Source organism: Stegodyphus dumicola, chromosome X2, assembly GCF_044657685.1.
Source record: "Stegodyphus dumicola isolate Sdum_Otavi_A_Nest chromosome X2, ASM4465768v1".
Taxonomy (NCBI): domain Eukaryota; kingdom Metazoa; phylum Arthropoda; class Arachnida; order Araneae; family Eresidae; genus Stegodyphus; species Stegodyphus dumicola.
In genome coordinates, this window is record NC_140781.1 from 122,704,932 (window position 1) to 122,726,449 (window position 21,518).

Sequence of the window (21,518 nt, forward strand, 5' to 3'; positions counted from 1 at the left end):
CAGAGCCATTGGTAGTAGACATACACTTCCGATTAAAAAAAAGTGTTAAATGATGCAAAGATACATGTTTCTGTAATTTAAAAATGTAAATTTTATATAAAATTTGAAATTCACATTTTTATGTGCTTCTTTGGTCTCTCTACTTATAATTAGAAAATCTTTGTACATGTTTTAAAAAATAAAACACAAAATATTTGTCTCACATATGGGAAAAATTGACCAAGATATTTAACTGCAAAATTTATGATATTTGATGCCATTTTGAATTTGCGTTGAAGGGTCAGTTGATAAATAGTAAGTAGAACAAATGGAGGTTGATTTTTTTCCTGCTTAAATGCCATTCAGGGCTTTCTTTTGTGTCTTTATTTAAAATTTTGTTATATTTATAGCATGCTGAAAGAATTTTATCACAAGTAATTTACAAATTTTCAAAGTCTAAAAATATGTTAATATACTCATGAAGTTTTATTACTTTAGAATCATAATCTGGTAACTGTAAAATTTTATTAAAATGCAATGTTTTTCATTTTTAATTAATACAAATAATATTTTGGGTTGGCTACATGCTTATACTGAAACACAAATTCTATAAGATGCTTTGAGTGAGGTCTCCGTTTTGAAAAATATGGAGGTCATGTATATTGATCAGTATTTTTGACAGTAATTTGCATAGAAATGCTCATCATGTATTATCAGAAATATTTTTCTAAATGACATTTTATTTTTAGTTACATAGAAATGCAAACATTTCTCTCTCTGTGTATGGCCCCTGAATATGATTTCAGATTTTTATATATCTTGGCCAGATTTGTTATATGCGAGTCAAACTATGTTTTATTTTTTATAACAAGTAGAAAATTTTCCTGAGGCCTGGTGGTGCAGTGGCTAGCGCATCGCGCAGCAGCACCACAGGTCCGGAGTTCTAGTCCTGAGCTGGGTAAGGTTGACTCAGCCTTTCATCCCTTAATTTCCATCACTTGGGTCGATAAAATGAGTACCAAGTTCGCTTGGGGACTAAGTACTGGGGGTCGTGTGACCAAGCTGACCGCTTGTTCAGGGCATATGCTTACACACCCCGGGGCCCACGGTGAAGAAAGCAGATTTTGGGCACTGCAGGCCTTGGCGCATTAGAGCTGTTATGCACCAGAGTTTAGTTTTAGTTTTAGAAAATTTTCTTAACTGTAAGTATTCCGATCAGAGGGAAAGTTAATTTCATATTTTACACAAGATTATTTTTTATTATTTAAAAATATAAAAACATGAATCTTTGCACCATTTTAAATGTTTTTGTTAACTGGAAGTATATTTCTACGACTAATAGTTGCGAACATAAGGCAGGGTACGTACTTTTGTGGTCACTATGTATATAAATTGGTGGATTAATTACAGCTATTTCAGTGAAGAACTTGTTTGTCTTGTTGCTAGTATTGTGTAGTTTGGGGCATATAATGTGCAGATGAATAATAATAAATACATTCTTTTGGGGGGAAAAATCTTGAAATTTTGTATGCAAATAATTAAATTTCCAGCACTATTTTGCGTTAACTTCAGTCATAGCACACATTTCTACTGCAGTATGGATGCGCTAGTGGGTTGCTCATACTCAACAGTAGGTTGCCACCTGCACCGTATGGACACATTTGTGAAAAAGTGCTGCAACAAATTCATTGGCAGAATCAAGGCTGTTTGGAGGTGAAGGTGCTTGAATGCGAAGCAAGATCAAATGATTGTATGACAGGCCTGAACTTCCTCAGTGACTTCATTGTCCACTATCCAGTATGGTACAACCTCTTCCATACCACCTGTGGCACCTTCTGATGTCTCATGGCACGTGCCTGAGATAGGTTTGTGCTCGCGTTAGCCCCTAAAATCTTTGCATTGATCCCACAAACATCGACAGTGTCATCTGGAGTGGTGTCATAGCTAGTGATCATAGTTGCCAACCAAATGACATCAGATAGTGTTCAGCAAGATACTGCTTAAGTCTTAGAGTAGGTAATCGTTTAGTCTGTGTGTGAAGGGCTTGGTGCCAACAGTACTAATGAGAATTGTTTTTCAGAGGCGCATAGCTATTACACTTCGTACGATGGTGTGGGGTGCTTTCTCTTATGACAGCAGGTTGACCCTAGTCATTCTGCATGCAACGTTAACAGCTCAACAATATGTTAATGATGTTTATGATACTCTTAATGGCACATCATGTGGGAGCCATTTTCCAACAGGATGATGCTAGACCTCATACAGCTGGCATAGCTCTCGACTGTCTCCAAGCTCTTGATACTCTTCCTTGGCCAGCAAGGTCACCAGAACTTTCACCAATCATTTATAAGATATGGTAGGCCACCAGATTCAGTCACTCCAAAATTTTCAGGTCTGGAATAACAGTTGATGAATGCCTGGCAGAATGTTTCACATGATTATTAAGAACCTATTGCTCCGTACCTCAACATTTACAAGCATCCATCGCCACCAGGTGTGACTCACCAGTTACTGACTAGAACATTCTGTGTGCAGTCGCTAGCCACTGTTGGGTCCTGTTGGATTGAATTTTAATAATTTTTTTTTTTTAACCTGTGTATAAGATTTTTGCTTATTTAATTTCAACAAACTCTTTCACTTTCTTCAAGGTGTCCCTCCTTTTAGTTTTCAAAAGAGTGTAACTTTTATTATTTATCTTTAAAAAAAAATTAAATTAATATACTATTTTTTAAAATCGAGTTACTCATTTTGTTATTCATTTCTTCGGTCAGAAACATGGAAATGGGTTGAATTGATTGTTTTATGGTACTGCATGTCTGAAGATTGCATAACCATTCATTTTCCATTCTTGGATTTATTTATTCTTGTCCTCTAGGATTCTTGGATTCTTTATTCTTGTTTTGATTTATCTATTCTTGTCTATCTGTGATTGCACTTTTGGCTCAAGATATAATAGTTTCTGCATTTGTTTCTTATTACTTTTTCACAAATTATGAGATGGTTTGGTGTTTTATTTCTTTTCTTTGTGGTATTCATTTAAATTTGTATTAAAAATGTACACTTATTTTATTTATTTATTTTTTAATTTAGTTAGTTTTGCTTTACTTTCATGCTGTTTCTCTTTTCACATGTGTTTCATTACAGCAGTAAAAATGTAGTTGTATTTTTTAATCATGTTCTTGTTGTCCTTGGAGAAAAAACATTTCCTTATTTATTATCACTGCCATCTGCTGCAGCTGTAAGTCCTCATTTAATAAGATTTGGATATTTTTAATACCCTCAAATTTATTAAATGATTATATTTTTAGCTATTGTATACTTAAACTAGTTGTATAAAACTATATCAAATTTGAATTCGAACAGTTATTTAAAAATGTACAGTAATAATGTAAAAATAAGAATATTTAGCCACAGTATTGTGCATATTATGTATAGTATTAAAAATGGAAAAATACTTTTCAAGGACTGACAGTCTTTAGCTAAGCCATTTGAAAAGCAGTACTGAAATGGTATAAAAATTAGAGCATTGTAAGTTTATAAATTAATTGTGAAAAATAAACTACAAGCATCATAATTACTCAGAACTGGAAGTATAATACAGCATTACAAAATATATGTAAATATGAGAAAAGTATGGAGAATCACAGTGCAGTATTATATGTGTATGTAAAATAATTAGCTGAAAATTATCATGCAGATTGTTTGTCCCTGGAAGTTGACGGATTATTGCTGAATATATTGCATCTTTGTTGTATGTTTCAAATTGTAATATTGTACGTCAGTGCAACAGAAATATTTTCATACCTCTTAACTCGTATTATAACAAATTTACTAATAAAATGTCTACTACTTGAATAGCAGTTTCAGTGTTATACTTGTTTAAAACTTCAAATGCAAGTATTTAAGAAAAGAAAGAAAATAAATTGCAATTAAAACTGCAACAAAGCTTTTGTAACTTCAGGGGGTGGAGTTCCATATATGCATTACAGAATATTCATGAAAAATGATTGAACGCTTCATTATTTTAAATGTCAATGTTAAGAATTTACTCTCATTTTCATTGTTTCTCTGAGGAAAGTAAATTTTATGAGAACAGTTTCAGTAGGACTTTCTTTTTCACAGTGGATGACTAGGATTCTGTCACATGAACTCATAAATCCAGTCGTTTGGCTTTCAATTTAACAAACACCTTTAGCACAACTAAGCAGTGTTCATTTCTTCCTCTGTTCGTGATTGACACTACTGTCTCTATTTTTTAAGTCACAATCTTCTTTTTTTATGTTGCCATACCGAAATAACACAGTTTTCTTTTATTTATAACTAACGATCCTTACAAGTCCCTCTACGAGAAGCACATTCGTCACCCAAGAGACGATGCTGCTCAGAGTTCAGAGAGAGAGTCTGAAAATGCAGTAACTGGGGAAAAAAAAAAAAATGCAAGACTGCTCCTTTTCAAAACAATGAGGAATAAGTTAGAGCTCCATTATATGCAGCTCCCCCAAATAAAATGATTTAATGAACAGATGCTAATATGAAATTATATATATATATATATATATACAGTCAAAAGTCGTTAATTCGGACACCCATAATCCGGAATGATCTATAATCCGGACCTCAACGCTAAAAACTTTCTGCGCATGCGCCGCGTTGGCACATGCGCACAGGCGTTTTACGCGTGCGCGTAAGACCTTGACTACTGCGCATATGCATGTGCGCAAGTGCAGAATACGTTTTCGCCTGCGCGTTTAATGTATAACAGACGGTGTAAGCTAAAATTATCTAATTATCTATTTCACTTAATGTTAATGATTGCGTTGTTTCTAATCTTCGAATTGGATCCCGCTTATTATTTTTTGCAGACTGTAAGAGCAATTTTATAAAAGTAAACTTGAACTTTCGATTATGTCAAAAAGAATTTCCGATGCTGGAACTTCCAAAGGATCTACAAAACGAAAGTATGTTTTGATGTCCAACAAACAAAAAGTGGAATTGCTGCAAAAAATGGATAAAGACATGAAGAATGTGACAGAGAGGTTAGTGAAAACGAAAAAATTTTGATTGACAAGTTAGTCGGTATTCTCGGCACAGCAATTAATGGGACTTGAACAGCAGAACTTTGTAACTGAACAAGAAATTATGTCTGTTTATAGAATTAAAGATAAAGTATTATCACATAAAATGAAGCAACTTAAACAACTTACATTGAAAGAAATGTTTAATAAAGTAAACAAATAAATATTAAGCTTTTTTTTGTAAATTTTGATACCCTTTAGATCATAATTGTTCTTTATTTCCTAAATTACGGTTTCATATTTTTAATTTTAGAATTTCTGCATGCCATCTTACGAGACTTAAACTGATGATCTATAATCCGGAATCGCCGAAGTCCCGACGAGTCCAGATTAACGACTTTTGACTGTATATAACATATTCACTCTATCAGAAGTTAATACTACAGTATTAAATTAATACTATTGGAAATATTTTGCTTTTGTATTATGAGAATAAGTTTTCTTTATTATTTAATTCTCCTTATGAGGTAACTGATACCTAAGGCATCAGATTTCCCGTGTGAACTGCCTTTGCAGTATGTCACAGTCATGTTATAACGTTGTAATGCTAAGGCTGAAGGAGACAGTTTAGCACCATGAGGGGTACTTTGGGTCAAGTAGGTGAGGGGACTGTGGTGAGACACAATTTGCACTTTGGCATCGAAAATTCAGATGTCAAATCTTTCAAGGCTTCGATAACGCAAAACATTTCTCTTTTGATGGTTGACGATCGTTGTTGACATGGAGTAAATTTTTTGCTGAAAAATGCTGTAGGGATTTCTTTGCCATGTTCAGCATTTTTAACTAAACATGCTGTGCAAATGCAGATGCATCTGTATAGAGTTGAAAAGGCTTGTCGATGTCCTGAGTGTGCAGGTAGGGCATTTTAATTAGGTCTTCGTTAAGTTTGAAAGATGCTTGCATTTTAGAGTCCCAAGTAATATTATTTGGAACACCCTTTTTTTAAGGTTTGTTAGAAGCAAAACTGTTTCAGAAACATTTGTGATATAATCTCTATAGTAACATGCTAGCGCTAAAAGACTTCCAACTTCCTTTTTTAGTGGTAGGCTTAGACAGATTCCGGATGACTTCAACTTTCTCAGGATCTGGAGAGTGAGTTCCAAAACCTATTATGTGACCTAGAAACTTCACATGACTCTTTCCAAAATCACATTTCTCTAGATTTGCAATTAGACCTACATTTCTCAGAGTTTGAAACACTTGGTCGATGTAATGGAAGTTGTCATTCCATGTCTCAGAAAACGTTGCCACATCATTAACGTATGAACGGCGGTATTTCTTATGGTTTGCAAGTACTTTATCCATGTATTATTGAAAGGTACATCCACCATTTTTCAAACCGAAAGGAAGAACTTTCCATTGGTAATGGCTAGAATGAGTGACAAATGCTTTGTTAGGTTTGGTTTTCATCGGGATTTACCAGTATCCCTTGGTTAAATTGAGAACTGTTATGAATTTGGCTTTTCCTATTTCAAAGAGTAAATCTTCAGCAATCTTCATCGGATAGGCGTCAGGAACTCTAAAGCTATTTTAGCCTAAAGTCTATGCACAGTCTAACACTACCATTCTGGCAATTGGCAACACATACCACAAGATGTGCCCATTTACTGTCACTGCGTTCTATAAGATCCCATTCTAACAGTTCTTTAACTTGGCAGTCAACTTCATCTTGAAGTGAAACAGGCACATGATAAGGTCTTAATCTTTTCAGATTATAGTCTGTTGTAACCTTTGTGTCATGACCATTGACATTGGCTTGTCCCAGTTTGTTACTAATCGGCATAAGATTTTAATATCTTAAATAGTCGTTTTCATTGGTAATGTTTTAAGTCACCTTTCAAGTTTTGTAAGTGGGTTCAGATATCTTCAGCAGTCATAGGATCCACTGGTGCATAGTGGATATCTCCAAAGTCTTGATCTTGATAAAAAAAATGATACCAACGTGATCTACACGAGCAATATAAGGTCTTAACTTATTTATGTGGAGTTCTCTTATACTTCTGTTTTCCGTGTGGCCTTGTAAGTTCGATTATGGTAGCTGGTCCTTGCCACATGTTGAGCAATTTATGCGGTGATGATGGGCATTAACATGAGGACTATGTCCTCCACATTGAAAGTATTTTCTTTAGAATGTAGGTTATATCTTGAAGTGTATTCCTCTTGAGATATTTTGGAGTTTGCTGACGCAATGTCACGAGCTTTTCTTAATTTTTGTAAAAGATCTTGTAGATAATTTCCAATTTCAATGGGAAGCTGTGACTGGAATGCTATGTTCACCTGTCCAGATCTCTTTGGACAAGGATAAAGGTCCTGATGGTATTCTTCCATACACCATCTGGAAAGGCGACAAAGTAGTGGTGCTATGTGGCACTTCTCTGTAGGCAAACAGGAGATATGGAAGATGCAATTCCCAACTTCTCATATGTTCTTGGTCATTTTTGTTCATCATCCCTTTTAAGATTCTAGTTCAACATTTGACAGCACTCGTACTCTCTTGGTGTCCTGGCATGGATATTCGTAGAGTTACACCAAGGAGGTCCTCAAAAGCTCGGGTGAGTTTTGCTGTGAAATTAGTTCCCTAGTTAGAACAAATCATCTTTGGAAATCCAGTTTGAGAAAAACTCCTCATCAAAACTTTGCATGTTGGGGGGCAGGGTTTTACACTTATCTCTTTGATGCGAGTGACTTCTGCCCATCTGGTGCATAGGTTAACTGCACATATCACAAACCAATGACTTCTACCAGATGGAGGTTCTAATCTGGTGCATAGGTTAACTGCACACATCACAAACCAATGACCTCTACCAGATGGAGGTTCTAATGGTCCAATACAGTCTGTGATGCTCCATACTTCAAAGGGTGTTTCCGGTCTAATGATAGGTTGAATTGGGATTCTATCTTTGTATGTAATTGTCCTTCTCAATTGGCATTCTTTACAATTTTTGCAGAACTTTAACATCTAGCTTAATAGTAGGCCAAAAGAATGAGTACTTGATTCGTTGAATTGTCTTTTTCTCACTGAGGTATCCAACAAGAGTGATTTTCATGTGGCATTCTCAGAACTTCCTTTCTTTTTCCTAAAGGCAACACAACTTGCTGAATGTTTACACCATAAGTATATTCAGAGTGAAGTAATATGCCATTATCAAAAGCATATGAATTTTCATTCTTATTTGCCCATTCAAAACACTTTTTCAAAGTCTCATCTTGTTCTTGAAGTGTTCTAAATTCTAGTCTTGTTTTGTCTGTTGTTTTCATAGTTTCTATGTCTCTTTGGGAAATCTGATTAACAACAGCTAAATCTGAAGTGTCTTCAACTGGTGAGGGTTCTTCTGATTCTTCGCACTCTAAGAGAGGTACATCTCTAACTGATGATTACTGTGACACAGTGCATATTTTTGCAGAGCATTTCATAAGCTGAAGAACTCGGTAATTAGTTTTTTGAAACAGCACAGGTAATGGGTACACTGCCATGAAGATTATCATCAGTTTTCAGTGGAGTAATTTTGTTCTCACTAAAAGTAGAAAAGATATCTATTTTATTTTCTCCTTCGCAAGATATGTCGTCGACCAGTCTCGCATGGACTACTGAAATTTGTGCTCTCGTGTCTACGATTCCATTTAGAACAGTATCTCTGCTTTTAACTTTGACAAGTTTCAAGTCATCTATGTTGCTAGGTATGTCCACGGATTTTGAGACGGGAATAGACATCTTGACAGGTAGCACTTCTGGTTTTTCCTTTTCTGCAAGGGCTGTTTGTGTTTGAATTAAATTGTTTTGTACTGTTGCAGGAATATTTTTTGGTATCTAATTTTTAGTGCAGAATTTACATGTATGACCCTTCTTTCCCACAATTATAGCTTTAACATAGCTATAATTAATTATAGCTTTATAGTTTGAAAATTGGCTTTCGTGGCTCGTCATTCTTACGAGAAGTGTTTACTCTTGGTGTGCTCTGAACAGAGAATGATTTGTTTTTGGAAGTCCTTTCTGGAAGTGGAGAACAAGGCCGCCACTTTTCATTAATTTTGTCTTTCGATGGACTACCATCAGTCTTTTTTGAAGTATTGCGAACACAGTCATATTTGTCAAGTTTATCCGCTAATTTGTTTGGAGAAATGAACTTCACTCAGTCGCCAAGAAGGTGGTCTGTTACTTCATGAGGCACTCTTTTTGTAATTTGGTCTGTGATAATGAGGTCTTTTAACCTGCCAAAGTCTGTGACTTTTAAGGCCATTGATTCATTCTTCAAAATAACTTGTAATTTCATAGCCAAAAATCCCTCCATGATTTTTCATTGCTCTTTTAGTGCATCACAAACTATTTTCTAAAGCTTTCAGGATTTAATTTAAATCTCTTGAATAAAATGGCATTAATTGTACTCATAATCCTCAAAATTTTCTTCATATTCTTTCCCAATTAGTTGAATGATTTCAGATGGCATTAAAATCAATAAACATGATACCCAGTCTTTAGGATCAATCTTTGCTCTTTTAGCTTGTCTTTCAAATAAGGATAAATAAGTCAGAATATCATTGTCTCTTAACATGAACGTAAGAATAAGCTTAATTAAATAGTAGGAATAAGCTTAATTAAATAGTAGGAATAAGCTTAATTAAATTGAAGTTGCGTTGTCCACTTTCATTTGACAGTGGAATTTGTGTCAGTCAATTACGTGATTCAATTCTGAGTTTCTTCAATTCAAATTCTATTTGCTCTCTTTTCTGCTGTGCTTCTAATTCTTTTCTCTGCTTTTCTTTTGTTTCTTCTTTCCTTTTCTGTTCTTCAATCTGTTATTTCTTTTGCAGTTCTTCTGTTTCTTCTTTTCTTTTCCTCTCTTCAACAATCGTTAAAAATATTTCTTTAGCAAATACTTCATTCACTTTGAACTGTTTTATTTGTTATTGCTATAATATTCATACTTGGATCTACTTGAATTTTTACTTCAGCAGCTAACACTAACAAATCCTTTTTTCCATGTCCCATAAAAACCATGGTTTGATTTTAAATAAACTTCAATCTTTAAAAGTTTAAATAAGGAAAACCTAATTTCTTATACTTAATACTACCTTAAATTTACCCTTAAGTTTAGTTAAAGTATGAACTCTCTAATTGAGGTTTGTTATAATTAATTTAGTTAATTTCACTAAATTTTTAAACTGATAATATTTTCCTTTAAATAGTGAATCATTTATGTGGAAACCAATTCAGCAATACAAAATATAATATCACAAATAATCGAAATAAAATAAACAGCCACAGTTTCATACTATATTTTTCTAACAACCACTAGATCTCGTAACTTCTTTCTGCAATAAAGACATTCTCTGAGGAAAAAAAATTGTTGCAGTTTTCCCTTTCCTTGGGGTAGGGGTATCGGTTTTTATGTGTGACACTATAACAGCTGACTGACACTAATTCATGTCCGATTCTGATAAGAAAATGGAATCAGCAAGTATTGTTAGGTACTTTTCTCTAGTTACAGTAACTTTAGAAAAAGACCCCAAGTCCCCAACAGGAGGCACCCGTTGAGGAAACAGGCAAAAGGAACATTACTTTCCTTTAGAAATTTATCCTTATAGGTAGGAAAATAAATATTCTATGATAGTTCAAAATGTGTATGAATTTTCTAATGCACTATATATATTCTGTATATTTTCTACATATAGGATCTTATATGTATAGAATCAATGAGCAGAATATTACTGAAAATATGAGGTTTTGTTTCTTTAAATATTGGGCTATAATTCTAAAGTGTTCTAAATAAGGTTCCTTGCTTGAGTTTTCTATAAAAGAACCTTTAAAAGCCTTTGGTGTTCAAAAACATTATAAAATGATTTTTTTTAGAAGTTGTTAAACAAATATTTGAAATTATCTGTGACATGGGGGGGATAAAACTTTTGGGTAGGTACCCCCTCCCCAATAAAAATTCTCACTATTGCTTTGATTTAAAAAAATTAAACTTAACTACTTTAAAAAAAATTGAATTTTAAATAATAGTTAATTTTAAAAAATTTCTTATCTGAGGATACGCATAAAATAATTAAATGCATTAATTTCAAAAGTTACAATTTTATAAATAACAGCATAAATTTATTCTTTTAGCTAATTTTGAAATTTAAGTTGTTTTTATGCTTTTACAAAATTTAATTTTTGTATTATACAAGCAGTATTGTGCTGAAAATTATACAACACGTTACATAAATTTGAAGCTAAAAACATTAAGCTAAGGGGGAAAAACTTGTAAGTGTAAAATCATTCAATAAAGTTTCAACACTTATGAAAAAATTGTTTACTTCTGTTTTTCTATATTCAATACACTACATTGGAAACTAAAAATTTGCTTTGAATACAGTATGAAAACTGCAAATTTTTACAGAATATCATTCTATAAAAGCTTTATAAAATTTCTGCATGATTTTGCAAAGCAGTGTTTCTATAGTACAGTACAAAGTCCGTAATCTGGACGTCCATTATCCAGAATGATCTATAATCTGGACCTCAAAGGCACAAACTTTTTTTTTGGTATGCTTTACGCATGCGCGTTAATGCATGTTTAAGCATGCACGTTGGGGGGATGTGTCTCCAGATACATTAAAAAATGCTTGGCATAATTTATGGTCAGCTGCCATATTTCATTGTGAGGACAATGAAGATGATAGCCATGAATTTGAAAGTTTTCGGACATCACAAACTAAAGGTGAAGTTTTCCAGTTATTGGATTTTGTAAAGAAATTTGGAGAAGTGGTAATAAATGAAGATGATATAACAGAAGTTTTTCATTGTGAAGACAATGCCCTAATCATCAATCAATTAACGGACGGTGAAATCTGTAGTATGGTTCTATATCCAGAAAATACCGCTTCCGAAAGGTGGAACTTTGTAATTGAACAAGAAATTATATCTGTTTATAGAATTAAAGAGAAAGTATTAGCACAAAAAATGAAGCAACTTAAACAACTTACATTGAAAGAAATGTTTAATAAAGTAAACAAATAAATATTAAGTTTTCTTTTCTTTTCTTTTCTTTTTTTTTTTTTTTTTTTTTTGTAAATTTTGATACCCTTTAGATCATAATTGCTCTTTATTTCATAAATTACAGTTTCATATTTTTAATTGTATAATTTCTGCATGCCATCTTACCAGATTTAAATTGATTATCTATAATCCAGAAAAACCCCTAATCTGGAATTGCTTAAGTCCCAACGAGTCCGGATTACGGACTTTGTACTGTATATATAGTTCATAATTAGAAAACATAAAAAATGACCTTAATATTATATCTGAACTGTAGGATTGTGTAATGAACATGTTCTTGATGATTAAACGTGACGTGATAACAAGACGTGAAAACATGCATCAGTAGTTTTAAAATGTATCTCTTATGATTCTACTTTTTCTATATCTTCGTAGATTCTTTGGTTAAGATTTCAGTTATTACTTTTTAATTTTACTTTTTAAAAAATAATATGTTTGAAAAGATTTTAATCTTGTCTTTTGGTTCTAAAATAAACAATTCGGTTTAAAAAATTAAATGAATCTCTGTAAATTTACCTCTTTGTCCTGCCTTTAATGATATTGATATATGTATAAAATTTTGAATTTAAAAGTACAAAAATATTTTTTTGTAAATGCATTCATTAATATGGTGTTTTCAATGACTTGCAGTTCAAGGAGCTATATTGTTTGCAGAGATACTATCATGCATGAAAAGAACATTAGCAAGAATGCTAATAATTATTGTAAGCCTTGGATTTGGAATTGTCAAGTATGTATAGTTATCATTTGTGTGGGGGGGGGGAATTCCACATGATTCTTGTTTCATCTAGATGCATATTTCTTTTTGGAATATTTATAGGCCACGTCTTGGTCCTTTGTTGCATCGAATTATTGGTGTTGGTGCATTATATTTCTGTCTAGGCACAATAGAAGGTTGTTTACGAGTATTAAAGGTAACACTGCCTCATTCTTATTTTATTAAAGTTAAAATACATATTGTTATTATAAACCCATATTTATGATTTATTTTTGCAGTGTATGTTTCCTAATTTGTGGGTGTGAATATTTTACACCCACAGATTACCATAAATATTTTTTCACCTTTGAGTTTTTAGTGGGCTGAAAAAGTAAATTTTTTATGTAATCCATGTATTATGCTGTTTTGTTGAATTTTTATAGTCTTTCAGATGTAATGAATCTAATGATAATTCGGTGTCATTACATTTTTTATATTAAAATTAAATGAGATAACTATATGATTTAAACTGGTAAAAACCATAGGTTAGTTAAGAGAATGTTGCATTAATATTGTAGCTCTGATGAGAAACTGCTACTGAAGGTATTTCTTGATGACATGCCAAGTTAAAAATTTAGGTGTTATCAGACTTGCAAGCTGATTTAACATGTTAATGTGCCATACAAAAGTGAAAATCAGAATTTTAACAGAAAAATTTTTTCATGTTGTATAATATTTGCTAATGATATAATCTTTTTCCCCACACTTTTTTTTTTCGTTTGTATTCTTAAAAGCATTTTAATGTTTTATTAAGTATGAAACTATGAACACATTCCAAATATTATTTTTACTATAATTAATAAGTATGAAACTATGAACATATTCCAAATATTATTTTTACTGTAATTTATAGTTAAACCTACCATTCATTCATGGAACCAAGACTTAAATTGGAGATCGTCAGTTGAATGGGAATGTGATATCTTTCTTGGTAGAGTAACATCATTATCACCCCTTCTTTTGAACCTTGCCTTTGATCTCTTTTTCACATTTAAACTTTTCATTTCACTCAGTGATTATGTTAAGAAAAGAGCTTGTTTTGTACATATTGTGCAAATGTCTTTAAAAGGTGGAATTTTAAAGTTTTCAACTGTTTTGGTCCCTTTTGTAACCATCTAAGGATCCACCAACATATCCATACTACTGCTATTCAAAGTTCTGCATTCAGTTATTGCCAATAATTTGGCTTAGCATCTGAAAAACAAAAACAATAAAAAAGGGTTAAAGTAATATAATTTAAATTTCATTGGCTTTATTGTTTTATCATTTTCATTACTGCCTTGGAATTAGATTTTCTTATTTCTTTATTTTTTAATAATTCTCAGTGTGTGTCTGCTCAGTGAAAACCATTCTGGAAAGTTTTCATGAGTTTGTCTTTTACTAAAATGTTCTTTACTTCAGTTTTTCTTCTTATGTAAATCTTTTGCGTTCACATGTCTTGAATATAATCAGCCAAATTATGAATCGAACCACCCACACATTCAATTACTTGTATCAACATTATACGATTTATTGTAAGAAAATGAATATTTATGCAAAGGATTGTGATCTATTTTGACATGAAAATTGTGAAAAAATTTTAGAAGAATGCAATGGTTGGTTACACTACAAAGGCTACTTTTGATATTCTGTCATAATTTTCATAGACCTGCAGAGACCAAAAACATAAATACTATCCATTTTCTCGTAGATAGCCCTATCTTAAGCAGAAGCCCTTGTTTGTTTTGCTATTTTTTTTTAAACCAACTAACCAGAGAAGTAGCCTAAGCCAGTTGGAAACTAGGCACTTGAAGTTTCCTTGGTTTCCTGCTTTTTTTCTCTAGAGCCCCATGCCATTTTTAGGAACATAGTATGTGTCATTGAAAAAAAGGATTCAATTTTCAAATTCAAATTTAAAGGATTCAAGAATTGTCTGGTAATTGAAAAGGGTTTGCTGAAATGGACTTCTCATTGTTACACTATGTTTTAGAAATTTTAAATGCTCGTTTGAAATAATTTTGCAGCTTATTTTTGAATATAACAAATAAATTCCCCTATTATAAATGGGGTGTATTTATTTTGACATTGTAACTTGTTACATATTTAACTCATGTGGACGGATATTTCATTTCTTGATGGCCAGTGCTCAATTATATGTGTATTACAGTAGCATACACAAGAAAGAACATACATGTTTCCAATATTTGCTTTTTATGAAAGAATGGAAATTGTACTAAAATGGCCATTGTTCTGTCTGTTTTCCTTTTGTAGCATATCACCAACTCACTGTGCTACTCACTTTACAAATGCATAGTTGTAAAGTAGAAATTCAACTCATTTGCACTTTGACAAGAGAAAAAAGAGAATTTGTTAACAAGTCTTAGGTAGTTTCAAATGTGTTATTTAATTTCTCAGCCTATTCCTGCCTTTGTGAAGGATTACAAAGTTTCATATTTTGAGATATAACAATTTCCTTGTGCAGTGCAAAATCCAGACTTATGAGAATTTGGGGGGTTTAAGTTGGGGGATTTTTCCAAATATTGATCATCTGTTTAAATTTAGTTATATGGACCTGTATAAATTACAAAATTAAAAGTATAAAATACTGATTTATGAAATAATGAGGCATTTATGACCATTAAAGGAATCAAAACTCTTTTTTTTTTTTTGCGCTTTATTAAACATTTCTTTCAACGTAAGTTGTTTAAGCCACTTTTTTGTTGTAATACTTTCTCTTAATTCTGTAGACAATGTCTTATTCAGTTGCAAAGTTCATAATTCAAATCTTATAATTGCCATGTTTAAAATTCCCATTATATTGCTTATTGATTTTTTTTTTCTTCACAACAACCTCTCTGTAAATCTCGTCATTACTGATAACAACTTTTTCTGGATTTATAATTGTACTACTTATTTCACCAGGCATTAGTTGACTATTAATTAGAGCATTGTTTATTGCAATGAAAAACTTGTGTCATCATCTTCATTTATTACTTATCATTATTACTTCATTTATTACTTTACTTACTTCATTTATTGCTTATTCATGTTTCTTACAAATTCCATTAATTGAAAAATTTTGCTTTTGGTTTGAAATCTGAAAACCTTCAAATTTGTGCCTTAGTATACTGAAAAGAAAAGATTCCTGGTGGTCCAGAAGCTTGGATTTTTAGATTTTTTCGAATGATGCACATCCGGATTTCACACTTTGTACTGTATGAAATTCAGAGAATTCATAGACTGAAAGCAGATCAGGTGCATTGTGAGAATTTTTAATCTATTATTTTAAAAATAGAATAGAAACATGCCAAAGTGAAACATACAATTAGCAAAGCAACAACCTTGTATGTAGCACAGATTTAGTCAAGAAGTCAGTGGAGTTCAAGGGGCAAACAGATGCGTGCTCCTTTTCATCAAGAGCAAAGAAATCTGCATGACTGGAAAGCAGTGGGCACAATGGTCATATTTATGCCCTATGGCAGTAAAATGGAAGAGAAATAGTACCCATATGTCGGCACAACTAGTAATGAAATTGGAAAATTAAATAGAAAAACGTTAGGTAGAACTGAATTGGATGGATTTAAAGTCATTTACTAAACAAAGATAAATCTTTGTGAATGTGAAAAGCTTCAAGAAATTCCAATTAATCAGTGGAAGAAGCAGACCCAAAGTCAAAATTATGATTAAATTTCCACCTATGATTGGCTGTCAAAGATAATTTCACCTTTTTGGACATAAAATTTGGGTTCCTTGATACAAAACTTTAATGCTCTTTTAGTTGGCTGATTGTATCTCAAACCACACTGAAACAATATGCTGTGAACTCCCCAAAACTGAAAATCAGAAATGGAATCTTATAAGAATGAAACCATGGATTTTATTGATAGATGAGAAATATTACATGAAAATTGTAGTTCTGGAGAACCTGTGCAATTTTATAACTGACAGAAGGATGAAATGGAAGCATGGCAAGGTTATTAATGTTATTATTAACAGTAGTTGTCATCTTTGATGGTAAGCTGATAATTTTGTAAAGGCTTAATCAATGACCATGGGAGAAAATCCTCAGTCAGTGGCAGTTGATCTCAAATAATTGAATTCATTAGCAAGCAAAGCTTCTGAGAGTCAAACTTTGCGGATGCGTAATTTTGATTGATCCAGCCAACCAGTTCATTTTTTAAACTTAATCTGACAATACCTTTGCCTTCCTTGATATTCTTATAACTTGCAATGAATCTTATTTTGTGCATTATTGTTTACCGTAAAACCTTTTCTGTTTGTTTACGGCCCCATGCTAAGGCCTGTTATTCGGCTAAGCAGAAAATTGCTTCTGTTTACTGCTATGTATTTCTTGGTTTTGATGTTTGTTCTGCAGAACCTTTGTTTGCTTATGAACTAAATTATTTAACTCCTTCACATCCAATCCGCCTGACACAGCCCTACATTGAAACAACCAGAACCACACGAAAACGGCCGAGATTGTAATGTTGTTTTCTTCCCTTCCCCTAAGGTATGCAGTAGCAGGTGCAGTTTCCCCAAATGCATTGTATCAGTTTACTGCAGACAGCTTGTCCTAAGTAAATTCTTATCTTGCCATTATCTTGCTCATGACATTTAGTTGTTGATTCTTTTGTAGTACAGTGTGCTTTTAAGCTTTAAACAGCAATAAAAGAGCAGTTTAAAAATTTAAGGATTCTATTTATTTTTAAACAATTTATTCCTTCCTATAAAAATAATGGAAATAAACAAAATCTCAGTCGTGATCATAACAAAGCCTTAAAGGCTTGTTGGTTTGACCTTCAGAATAGTTTTATAAAGAACGGGGTCAAAGACTAATGAAATCTTTGTTAGAAAGTACAAAGGATGTCATTGGAAATCTTCACACATATTTTCTGCGTTAGTGGACGGGGAGGGGAGGAAATTGCTGTGAAACTGGAAAACTATTTCGTGCAGTCCGGTCTTTTGAGGATACAGGTTAGCGAAGGGTTTGGATTTCAAAGAGTTAAGTTCAGTTCCCATTCACCAAGAATTTTCTCCTGCAGTCATCAATAAAGCCTTAAAAAATTTTTCTGCTGTTCATCAAAGAAGACATTCTGTTGTTAGAAATAGCATTAATAACCTTGTTGTGCTTCTATATCATCCTTCTGTCAGTTATAAAATTGCACAGATTCTTGAAGTTCAATTTTCGTCATTTTCTTGTCTATCAATAAAATGCATAGTTTGATTCTTCAAGATTCCATTCCTGACTTTAATTCTTGGGGAATTTTTGGCATATCATCTTAATGTAGTTTGAGATACAATCGACCAAACTAAAGAAGCATTAATGTTTCATATCTAGGAACATGAATCTTATCTCCGAAAAGGTGAAATTAACAAGTCTTTGATAGCTAATCATAGTTGGAAATTTAATCATAGTTTTGAGTTTGGTTTTGCAAAAATCATTCAAAAAGCTTCTTCCAATAGTGAATTGGATTTTCTTGAAGCTTTTCACATTCACAAAGATTTATCTTGTTTAGTTAATGACTTTAAGTACAATCCAGTCCTTCATAACACTTTTAAAATTCTATTGTCTTAATTTTTCAATTTCGGTACTATTTTTATCGTCTAATAGCACTAACTTCTCATTCATTTTACTGCCTTAGGGTGTGGATACAACCGTTTCGTCTGCTGCTTTCCAGTCCTGCAGCCCGATTAAGAAGGACCTGTACCTGTTTGCATTTGATACCGATCAATTTTTTGACCGAGTCTCTGCTAGACACAAAATTGGGGCTTTGTTAATTTTATGTATTCAAAAGTGAAAGCGGAAACATGAAAACAAATTATGATAAATATTAAATATAAGAATATGTAAATAGATTTAGCATAATACTGCATTTATGATAATGTATGTTTTAAAATATTATTTTCTTTTGTTATATTAGTTTAATATTTACTGTAGAGATAGTTTTCTTTACAAACTGGAAAATACATGCATGCTCAAAATACGTGTGCAATTTTTATTCTAGCCCAAAACTGATCCTGGCAACCAGGCTTTAATGGCAGGGATACCTCTTGCTGTAACTGATAGTGCCATCTGTTGGTGGATATCCTTTAATTTATGTATTTAAATATATAATGTGTACTTTTTTTTAAAAATCTGTGCATCTCGAAAAATTTTTCCAGAATAGTGAAGCTTAATCATAAAATATTTTAGTCATGCATCTAATTTGTGGAAAATACTTGTCATTGAATGCACAAAATCTACTAGATCAGACAAGAGCTTTAGTTTTCTTTTAATTGAGAGCATGTCATCAGTTGAAATGAGTTGCTGATATTGATAAATTATTGTATACAGATTGGAGGGATGACATGATTGTTTTGGTGATGGAGATACCTGTTATTCAAAGTTAACAAGAAATAAGTTTCCCACTTCAGAGGATTCTAGGATGTGTTCTATTGGTCCAAGTGAGATAAAATTTAAACTACAGAATAATTCAAATAATGCACTTGAAATTTATTAAATAAAATACTTTATTATAAAAATCCATCGATCACACAAATGGTATTTATTTGCATATATTGAAAATATGAAACATCATTAGGTTACAGCGCATGTCTATTAGCATTATTCTTTAGGTAAAAAGAAAGCATATTCTGCATGAGCATTAGTTACTTCTCTGCATTCCATGCTTATGTTGCAAGAGAAACTGCTACTGGTAAAATTGTTTTACCAGAGTCAGCAGAACACCTGTGCATCTGTAAAAGAATTCCATCGTGTGAAGCAGATGTGAAAAGGTCCAATGTCTCCATGTGCCTTACTCAAGATGATAAAGGAATTTGAAACACCTGGGCAACTTGACACTCATCAAGGCAGAGAAGAAAGCAGATCCTGTCTTCTAGCATTGAAAATGCAGGTACCATGGTCATTGAAGTCAGCAGTCAATCATCACAGGGTAGTTAATGTGCTATTTATTTCCAGTGTACTGGATATTCCATAGTCCACTGTATGCAGAATCTTACAATGGATTTTGTATATTTTTCCTTTCAAAATCAAGCTTGTGCACCTACAGGAGGACAAGACTTATAGGTTTGTAAAAATTTGCACTTCAGTTTCTTGCTTGAATGGTGGTTGATGATGTCACTTGGCCATGGAACATTCTGTGGACTGACAAAGCCACTTTTGCTTCAATGGGCAAATTAACTCTCACAGTTGTCAAATTTGGGCTGCAGGAAAACTCACTCTATCCAAGAACAATCCTTGTATCCTGAAAACGTGAGAGTATGGTGTGATTTTACAACTACCTTTACCACTTGACCGTATTTTTTGAAGAGATAATTGCAAATGGAATACAAACCTCTTCCATCTCAAGACAATGGTATTGTGATATGCTGAGGGATTTTGCTATCCCACAACTTCAACAGCATGACATATTGGTCACTTAATGGTACTTTTTGATATTAGTTAACATTTATAAAGCATATTAAATGTTTTTTGTGTGTATTACAGCACCGCCTATCATCGGATTTTTGTACTAAAATGTTTCATTTAATAAATACCAAGTGCATCATTTTAATTATTGGTAGTTCAAATTTTATCTCATTTTGATCAATAGAACACATTCTAGAGCCCTATGAAGTGGGAAACTTATTTTTTGGCTAGCCTTGTATAAATTGTCGACTGCTTATTAGCAGTTCAGAATGTCAGAACATCCTCTGGTTGACAGTGCACCATATAAAGTGAGTTGATGGATGTCATTATTATTGTCAACCAAGAAAAAGCAAGTGATTGATACAGATTGGAACAATTGCACATGGTGATGCCATTGATGGGGATACAAGGGGTTTTTACAGAGTAAATATAAATCACACAAGGGGAAGATAATTTGATATCAAGTATTATAAAAAACACTTTGATAGCTTTGTTATCTGAAATGTATTGACACACATCTGATTTTCCTTAATATTTTATACCTGAGCATTCTGTTACAGAAAGACTGGGTTTATGTTATCAATATAGGTTGCTCTGCAATGAATTGATTTTTGCATAGTTTAAATGACTGGAGAGTTTATAGGATTCGGAGAAAGCTCTACCGAAACTTTTCATCTGACATGGGTGTGGAATTGCTTATATTTATCACATTCACTGAGCATTACCATTTAGAAAGTCGTATCTTGCATCAAGCGATCACCTTTCATGATCATTTGTGCATATTAACAGCCCAGTGATACGTCCCTGACACCTTGTGATCTATTTCCCTTCAAATGGTGATGTGTTTGCTGGAGTCCAACTTTTAGAAAATAATGTCTAGCCCCAAAACAGCAAATGTTACCAGCAGTTGTTTATTGTCATAGTGCTGTGCTGTCCTCCAGACTTCTTTTTAGTCAAGTACATATGGGACTAGTTGCATCCATATCAGTAAGTAAGCGAATTGCTGCTGTATCTGATAAGAAGTTTCACAGGGGAGTAATCTTTGTTTGAAAGTATACATGCCAGACCGAGTGCCTTTGTACATTAGCATCAGAGGCGAGATGGCTTTGCATTGTAATTGTATTTAATGATTATTATGTTTGTTAAATAAACAGAATGATTGGTATACAGTTTTAATAACATGATCTGTGTCTTTTCATTACTGCACCATTTCATCCTAATTGAATATTTTTTGAGGTGCATGAATTTTTTTCTATGTGTGTATCACAGAGTATTTATTTT

The 21,518-nt window shown here is 32.7% G+C and overlaps 1 protein-coding gene across 4 annotated transcripts in view; it reads left to right on the plus strand.

The window, feature by feature from the left end:
- LOC118191758 (Golgi-pH regulating cation channel) overlaps nt 1-21,518 on the plus strand; it is a 240,620-nt gene that overhangs the window by 199,294 nt on the left and 19,808 nt on the right. For all 4 annotated transcript variants that reach the window (XM_085809783.1, XM_085809784.1, XM_085809785.1 and 1 more), the window contains 3 exons: nt 12,724-12,823; nt 12,914-13,007; nt 18,835-18,912. In XM_085809783.1, coding sequence (XP_085665909.1) covers nt 12,724-12,823; nt 12,914-13,007; nt 18,835-18,912 — 272 coding nt within the window. The remainder of the gene's footprint in view (nt 1-12,723; nt 12,824-12,913; nt 13,008-18,834; nt 18,913-21,518) is intronic.